Source organism: Dermacentor albipictus, chromosome 3, assembly GCF_038994185.2.
Source record: "Dermacentor albipictus isolate Rhodes 1998 colony chromosome 3, USDA_Dalb.pri_finalv2, whole genome shotgun sequence".
NCBI classification, from domain to species: domain Eukaryota; kingdom Metazoa; phylum Arthropoda; class Arachnida; order Ixodida; family Ixodidae; genus Dermacentor; species Dermacentor albipictus.
The window spans coordinates 165,700,671-165,709,734 of record NC_091823.1 but is presented as its reverse complement, the minus strand read 5'-3'; the positions used below and the strand labels follow the sequence as shown (position 1 = coordinate 165,709,734).

At 58.0% G+C, this 9,064-nt stretch overlaps 1 protein-coding gene across 1 annotated transcript; it reads right to left on the bottom strand.

Moving 5' to 3' along the window:
* Window positions 1-6,761: 6,761 nt before the first annotated feature.
* LOC139057778 (DNA translocase FtsK 1-like) lies at window positions 6,762-8,567 on the bottom strand. Its single transcript, XM_070536535.1, has one exon. It carries the CDS (start codon window positions 8,565-8,567, stop codon window positions 6,762-6,764), a length of 1,806 nt encoding a protein of 601 aa, XP_070392636.1.
* Window positions 8,568-9,064: the final 497 nt, after the last annotated feature.

The following is a 9,064-nucleotide window of genomic DNA, read 5'->3' as shown; positions in this document are numbered from 1 at the left end:
TTATGCCTGAGGAGCTGAAATCGCTATAGGCCTGCAAAATGACATTTATTGAAATGCCAATAACGCGGAACCTAATGCGCAATATTGGTGATAACCTAGTAAAAGTGATGTTGCTTAACAATTTCTATAGAGTAGATTGCTGATATCTGCCGCAATATTATCTCGCAAGGTCAAGTGCGACCTACGGGAGCTGTCACAGCAATTATAACGTTGGGATAGGTTTCATATGCAGCGGTTCAGCGGAATGTGCCTGCTAATACAATTTTTTTGATGATGAAAGAAAAATTCGTGTCACCGTCACACTAGCCATTTTCGAAGGCTGTATGCCCTGAATCGTACGCTCCTAGAAACTGTCGACAGAATAATACAATAAATACGCATGCGTATCTCACGTTTAGGAAATAAACAATAAAACTATTAACCACGCAACACGGACATGGAAATCGAGTAGTTGAACTGGTAATGTCAATGCAGCCAACGTTTCCAAAAGCGGACTCGTATATTTCTGGCGTTTGTCAAATTACAAGAAAATTAACACTGAAGAAATAAAGAAGGACGCAAGTAGGGTGCCTTGAAAATAACATATGGGCAGAATAGGGGCACTGGTCACATATTCTGTCGAAAACAGTAGAGAAATAACTAAGAACCTTGAGAATACTTATGCACGCATGGCTGCTGCTAAGGCAGTGTGCTTCGCTTTCTGACAAAGCTGGCGTTATTCATATTTCCCCTCCGGAAGGGGAACTCAATCTTCAAACAAGAACGGACTCAATGCCGTCGTCAGAGGAATCGCTGTCCGAATATTCCTCTTGCTGCGCCGCCAGTATTGCTTCGAGTTTATCGACCATACACTTCACAAACACCTTAACACGAAGGCATACTTTGCCACGATTTGATGACATTAGCTGCTGCTTCTTGTACGAAATAGCTAGGATCTTGCGCGAATTCTTCTCCATCGTGTCTGCCCTGAAGACGTCTTCGCTCTGAAAATAAACACGTGTTGTCAGCTGGCAGACCAAGCACAAAGTGAGAACGAGCTCCCCACTAAAAAAACGTAGGGGTCAAACTGTGTCGAATTTCTTAGAAAGGAAAGGGGGGCCAGCAAATCGTTCACATTCCTTTGTTACCTGCGAGTGGGTGAAGGCTTTGTTGAAGTGGCTGACAGGTGTCAGCTCCATTGCTGCTTCGTTTTATGCCCGAGGAGCTGAAATCGCTATAGGCCTGCAAAATGACATTTATTGAAATGCCAATAACGCGGAACCTAATGCGCAATATTGGTGATAACCTAGTAAAAGTGATGTTGCTTAACAAGTTTTATAGAGTAGATTGCTGATATCTGCCGCAATATTATCTCGCAAGGTCAAGTGCGACCTACGGGAGCTATCACAGCAATTATAACGTTGGGATATGTTTCATGTGCAGCGGTTCAGCGGAATGTACCTGCTAATACAATTTTTTTGATGATGAAAGAAAAATTCGTGTCACCGTCACACTAGCCATTTTCGAAGGCTGTATGCCCTAACTCGTACGCTCCTAGAAACTGTCGACAGAATAATACAATAAAAACGCATGCGTATCTCCAGTTTCGGAAATAAAAAATAAAACTATTAACCACGCAACACGGACAAGGAAATCGAGTAGTTCAACTGGTAATGTCAATGCAGCCAACGTTTCCAAAAGCGGACTCGTATATTTCTGGCGTTTGTCAAAGTAGAAGGAAATTAATAGTGAAGAAATGAAGAAGGACGCAAGTAGGGTGGCTTGAAAATAACATATGGGCAGAAAAGGGGCACTGGTCACATATTCTGTCGAAAACAGTAGAGAAATAACTAAGAACCTTGAGAATACTTATGCACGCATGGCTGCTGCTAAGGCAGTGTGCTTCGCTTTCTGACAAAGCTGGCGCTTTTCATATATCCCCTCCGGAAGGGGAACTCAATCTTCAAACAAGAACGGACTCAATGCCGTCGTCAGAGGAATCGCTGTCCGAATATTCCTCTTGCTGCGCCGCCAGTATTGCTTCGAGTTTATCGACCATACACTTCACAAACACCTTAACACGAAGGCTTACTTTGCCGCGATTTGATGACATTAGCTGCTGCTTCTTGTACGAAATAGCAAGGATCTTGCGCAAATTCTTCTCCATCGTGTCTGCCGTGAAGACGTCTTCGCTCTGAAAATAAACACGTGTTGTCAGCTGGAAGACCAAGCGCAAAGTGAGAACGAGCTCCCGGCTAAAGAAACGTAGGGGTCAAACTGTGTCGAATTTCTTAGAAAGGAAAGGGGGGCCAGCAAATCGTTCACATTCCTTTGTCACCTGCGAGTGGGTGAAGGCTTTGTTGAAGTGGCTGACAGGTGTCAGCTCCATTGCTGCTTCGTTTTATGCCTGAGGAGCTGAAATCGCTATAGGCCTGCAAAATGACATTTATTGAAATGCCAATAACGCGGAACCTAATGCGCAATATTGGTGATAACCTAGTAAAAGTGATGTTGCTTAACAAGTTTTATAGAGTAGATTGCTGATATCTGCCGCAATATTATCTCGCAAGGTCAAGTGCGACCTACGGGAGCTATCACAGCAATTATAACGTTGGGATATGTTTCATGTGCAGCGGTTCAGCGGAATGTACCTGCTAATACAATTTTTTTGATGATGAAAGAAAAATTCGTGTCACCGTCACACTAGCCATTTTCGAAGGCTGTATGCCCTAACTCGTACGCTCCTAGAAACTGTCGACAGAATAATACAATAAAAACGCATGCGTATCTCCAGTTTCGGAAATAAAAAATAAAACTATTAACCACGCAACACGGACAAGGAAATCGAGTAGTTGTGTGAGTGGTTTTAAAAGGGGAAAAAGGAAGAGATAAGTACAGCGCTGTTACTGCCTCTCGTGCGAGGGCACCTCCACGGCGCTGTACGGGTGAGGGGAAAGGGGCAAAAAGGGTAGTGAAGAGAACAGAGTAAAGAGGTGATAGCCCAGCGGTAAGGTACGTCAGGAAGGCGCGGCAGCTACAGCCGCTCGTACAGTTCGGCGCCGTCCAAGAAGTCCAGCAGAGCCGCGAAGGCGCGTCCGGTCACTGATGAATGCGCCGTTGGAAACAGAAGCGCCTCGGTGCTGTCGCACGGCAGTCCGAGGCGTCGATAAGCGCTCGTGAGCGCGTCGCGCTGCACCGAGTACTCGGGGCACCGCAACAGTACATGCTCCAAGTCCTCCACATCGGCACACTTCAGGCAAAAGGGGCTCCCCGTACCTTGTAAGCGGTGGATCCTTGCCGCGGTGCGGTGGCAGCCGATGCGGAGGCGCAGCAGCAGTGCCCGGTCTCGTCGGTGGAGGCCCGTACGTGGCAGCAACTTCGGCGGCTTGCCACTGGCGACACGTGCGTCCGGGTGTCTCGCACGCAACATGCCAGCCACGGTGTGACGGGCGACATCGAAGGGAGTCACCACGAGCGAACGAGGCACCGACGCCGTGTGGGCCTCCTTCGCGAGCCGGTCTGCTTCCTCGTTCCCGTGTATGCCGATGTGGGCAGGCACCCACTGCAGAACGAGGTCGCATCCCTGCTCGCAAACGCCACGCATCTTGTGTAGGAGGCGCTGAATCAGCGGGGGTCCCTGGTCGGCTCTGGACAGCATGTGTAGTGCCGCGCGGGAGTCCGTCAGGATGGCCGCCGCAGGGATGCGCCGCTGGTATATGAGCTCGGCCGCCAAGTCGATGGCCGCCAGCTCCGCGTGCGTAGATGAGACCGCGTTCAAAACGTGGCACTGACTGTGCGCGGGGATCTCAGGAGCTACGCACGCGGCAGCAGCAGCACCGTCCCGCAAGACGGAGCCGTCGGTGAAGACGAGCACCCGGCCGGCCAGCTGCTCGCTGATGACTGCAGCCGTCTCTTGTTGCAAGGCGCAGAGCGCTGTATTGCGTTTGCCTCGAACGCCAGGGATGGTCGTGCGGACGAGCAGACGACGCTCTCGATGCGGGGGCGGAGCAAGCCACGCACACGTGGCGCCACCCCGTACCAGGCTGGCGAACTGGGCGGCGCGGCGACCCATGCCGGAGCTCGGGAGAGAGTGCAGCCGGCTGATCAGCTGCTGGCCGTGCCGCGAGCGATGTAAGCGCTCCACGTGGTTGAGGGCGCGCCCCTCGGCACGGAGAGAGATGGGTGTCTCCCCCGCCTCGGCGAGAGTGGCGCCGCTCTGTGAAGACCGCGGGAGGCACAGGAACTGGCGGATGACGGCTCGGTGATCCGCGTCCATCACCTTCCATTGCGTTGGCTGCAGGTCCGCCAGCGGCAGAGCGTACAAGATCCGCGCTGAGGCCACGGAGTTGTAGAGGCGTAGCGCAAGAGACGGCGAGCAGCCCTGGCCACGAGCGAGCAGGGACCGCGTGGCGCCCGCCACCTGCGCAGCACCTTTCCGCAGGGCAGCTACTGCAGCACACCAGTTCAACCGTCGGTCGATGACCAGGCCAAGGTAGCGAACCCGCTTCTCCCACGGAAGTAGCACTCCATGGAGGGTGAAGCGCGGTGTGCTGTACTGCCCATCGTACTTTGGGTGCACGATGAGCGCCTTCGTCTTGGCTGCCGAGAGGGTGAGGCCGATGCCGCTGATGTAGGCGTCGACCCCGTCCAGCGCGCGCTGCACACAAGCACGCACCGCATAGCCGACGCTGGTGGGGCCGATTGCGAACAACGCGATGTCGTCCGCGTACACTGCGACGCGAACCTCGTGCGCCGGGAACTGGGGAATGTAGTCGGGGATGCGTGCCAGCGCGAGGTTGAACAGGAATGGGCTAAGCACACTGCCCTGTGGCACTCCTGTCACAACCGCACGCGGCCGACTGAGCGCTCCCCCAACGCGCACCCGCATCGTCCGGCCGCCAAGGAATGCTGCAATGTAGCCCCGCATTCGTCCGCACACCCCGAGCGCATCGAGAGCGTCCATGATGGTGGCGTGCGGCAGGCGGTCGAAGGCGCTCTCGACGTCGAGGAGAACGAGGTAGCCTGCCTCGCCTCGACGCTTCGCTGTCTCCAGCGTGGCGATCACGTCGGCAAGGCAGTCTGCTGTGGCCCGGAGTCGCCGGAAGCCGCTCTGCTCCGCCGCAAAGGTGTCGAGCGCCGCCGTGATCCACTCGAGCCGCCGCAGCGCCATGGCCTCGAGCACCTTGCCAGCAGCGGAGGTGAGCGAAACGGGCCGGTACGAGGCAGGATTGCTGGCTGCCTTGCCAGCCTTGAGCAGCGGGACGACCACCGCCTCGTTCCACTCGTCCGGGATGCTGCCGGTCCGCCAGACGTGGTTGTATGCGTCAAGCAGTAGCAGGAGCTGGTCACCATCCAGGTTCCTAAGCATCTGATATGTGACGCCATCGGAACCTGGTGCTGAGCGGCGCTTCCTCGATGTGAGCACTGTGCGAAGCTCACCGATAGTGAAGTCAGCCTCGCACAGCGCCCTGATGTCCTCGAGGATCCCGGCCGATGGGAAGTAGCGCTCCGGGGCAAGCAGCTCGCGCCTTGGGTGCGGTTGCGGCTGCAGCACGTGCGGCGCTGGTGGACGGACGGTGGGCGGCGGGCAGAACGTCTCAGCGAGGAGCTCGGCCAGCCGACCGTTCGTGATGCCGCGCGCCACGGCGATGGAGAGGGCGGGGCAGCGTGGAAGGCGGGGCCGCAGGATCGCCCCCAGGATTCGCCACGGGCTCGATCGCACGCTCGCCCGTTCCAGCGACGAGCAGAGGCTGGACCAGCTGGCGTTGCGGCGCTGCTTCGCGTGGCGACGGCATACCGCATCCAGCCGGTTGTACACAGTCCAATGCTCGCGCTGGCCCGAGCGCAGCGCTAGCCTCTCGGCTCTGCGACGCGCAGCGCGGAGGTTCAGCTGTTTGATGTCAGGAACGGGCGTCCCGGCCGGCACGACACAGCGAGTCGACGCGGCACGCGCGCACTGCGCGATGTGTTGAAAAAACATGCCGCCCTCCGAGACTGGCACAGTAGCACACAGTTCCCGGAATCGCGGCCAATTCACAACACTGTACGCACGCGTCGGCAGGTGGGCGGCACGGCGGGGCTCGAGGTGGATGGGGTAGTGGTCGGACCCTCGCATGTCGGGGCTGCGGCGCCAGATGTAATGGCAGCGTTCCGACACTAGCGAGAGATCCAACACACTTCCCTCGCAGCCACGACGGGCGAAGGTGATAACGCCTGTGTTGGCTATCAGCAGACCCGCCTGCTGGATGGCGTCAAGTAGGTCCCGGCCACTGCTGTCGGTGTGGCGCGAACCCCACGCAGTGTTGTGCGAGTTGAAGTCACCGCACATCACAAGGTCTCCGCGCACACGCTGTGACAGCCGGACGACCATCTCCTTGTCCCAGCGGCCGCCGCAGCACGCGTAAACACTCGCGACGCACGTGTCGGTTGTTCCGATTCGCACGGTCACCGCCACGCACTCGACGCCCGTGCACGGCAAATCGTCCACACTCACCACGGCTTGAGGGAGCCCAGCGCGTACGTAAAGTGACGCGCGAGATCGCCCAGCCGGATGAGTGGAATCGGTACACGGAATGGCCGTGCATGACGCCTGTTCGCAGCCAGCAGCACTGTGGTAGCTGACGAAGCCCGGCAGATTGAGCTCTCCCGGGCGGACGTGGGTTTCTTGCAAAGCAAGCACGTCGCATCCGTCCGAAAGAGCCCCATCCGCCAGCTCTGGATGTCGGCGGCGCATTGAACGAACATTCCATTGAACAATGCGCGGCCGTTGCCCCACTGGTGTGCTAGCCATGCTGGATCAGGGCGTCATGCATTTCCAGTGCTGCCACACACATGTGGCGCGCTGGGGAGTCGGCAGGTACCGATTCCAAAAGTGCACGCAATGCCGACGCGAGCGTCGTTATGACGAGGTCACGTGCATCGGGTGTTGTCGTGCTGCGGGGCTGGGCAGAGCTGCTCTCGGCGGCTGGCTGCGGCGCTGTGTTGCCGGCCAGCACGTCACGGAATGATCGGCCCGGCTGAACCAACGGCGATGATCGTGGCTCGGGCGCGCGCTGTGCTGTGGTGGTGGCCGGCTGCTGATTCCGCGCGGCAGGGGCATTGCTCCTCGCGAGAACCAGGGCTTGTTTGCGCGTGATGCGCGGAACGGTTCTCGCGAGTATGCTCGCCACCCGCCGCTCGAGCTGCCAGTTGGGGCAGCGTGGCTCTGTCGACTCGTGCGGGCCTCGGCAGTTGATGCATCGGGTCCGCTTTGAGGTACAGGCGGTCGTCGCGTGCGACCCCGCGCACTGGAGACAGCGCGGGTCGCGAGAGCAAGTCGCTGTGGCGTGCCCGAAGAGGCCGCATCGACCGCACTGCAACGGCCGCGGTAGCTGCGGGCGCACGATGCGGCGCTGCCTGAACAGGTGCACCTCCTCCGGCACGTCTCTGCCTGTGAATCGCAGTGTTGCGACATCGCCGCTTCGGGTGACGGCGAGTACGGGCACCCGGCTCTCGATACCCTCAAGGATGGAAGGCCCATCGATCGCCGGGTCCACGTTGAAGAGCGTGCCCGTGCAAGAGTCGGCGATAAGTGCCTTCGCCTTGACGGGCACGTCGCAAATCACCCGAACGGCGAGCAGCGCAGACAGGTCCGTGCCTGGCAGCGCGTCGACGGCCACGACGTTCCGTCGCAAGTTCGGCCGGACTCGATGTGTCCCCGAAACACCGGCCAGGAATGCGGCAATTGCATCGCGTGATGCCGCAAGGAAATGGGCCTTCCTTTCGAGCGGTCTGTAAAGGACGGTTTCCCGTCCTTCACTGGTCGATGCGGTGTCTTGTGCCGCAGGAGGGGCGCTTGAACGTACGCCGGTTTTAGCGACGGTGGTGATGGTTACCGGCCGCACGTTCCGGCGCTTACGCCGGCTGTTTTTTTTCCTACCCGGCTGCTTCGCGCCGGGGAGGAGAGGGTCCGCGGGTGGAGGCGGGGCATCGCCTTGCGTGTGCGCCGTGACGTCGCAGGGTGGCGCATGCGCCGTGGAGACGCTCTCGGGAGCATCGCTCTCCGCCGCGCGCGCGCTCGCCTCGGTCTCGGCGTGGGCGCCTTCCGGTTCCGGGGGCTCGTGCGGCGTACGATTAGGCACGGCTTCCTCAGTTGGTTCAGCAGTAGCGGGGGCGCCGACCCTTTCTTCTTGGGCGCTGGGCGACGGGGAACGGCTGCTCGCCGAGTCCGTGGCCAGTGTCAGCTGGCTGTCCTCGCTGCTGCTCTCGCTGGTTGACGAGTAGGAGCAGGAAGGCGGGCAGCTGCTAGAGCGGCGCGAGCTGGCGGTGTCGTCGTCGCTCTCGCTGCCGGTGTTGTCTCCGCCGTCGTCGTCGTTGTGCGGGGCAGCACGGCCGCGTCGACGACGCTGTGTTGCGACTGGGGCAGTGTCCCTGCAGGTTCCCGAGCGTAGGAACCTCGGGGATGGGGCTGCAGCCTCGACGGGCTGCTCCTCGTTCTCGGCGGTGGCGCCAAACTGCCGTCTCGCTTCCGCAAGAAGCAGTTTGAGCGCCGGCGAGTGCGCTGAGGTGGGGCCGCGTGGCCCCTGCACTGGGTTGTCGGAGACGGACATCCTCAGTGCAGTGGAAAGAAGCCCTGGACGAAGGTACCTCCGACTGCGTGTGCACCCTTGGGAGCCCTAAAAAGGGCTACGCTCGAAAGCGCGGTCGTAGGTGCAGCACACGGGCGGCATGGAGGTTGGTTGGTGAGTTCGATCGGAGACGTTCGAACAGGTCCGAGGCGCAGAAGGAACTCGTGAAATCGAGTAGTTCAACTGGTAATGTCAATGCAGCCAACGTTTCCAAAAGCGGACTCGTATATTTCTGGCGTTTGTCAAATTACAAGGAAATTAACACTGAAGAAATAAAGAAGGACGCAAGTAGGGTGGCTTGAAAATAACATATGGGCAGAATAGGGGCACTGGTCACATATTCTGTCGAAAACAGTAGAGAAATAACTAAGAACCTTGAGAATACTTATGCACGCATGGCTGCTGCTAAGGCAGTGTGCTTCGCTTTCTGACAAAGCTGGCGTTATTCATATTTCCCCTCCGGAAGGGGAACTCAATCT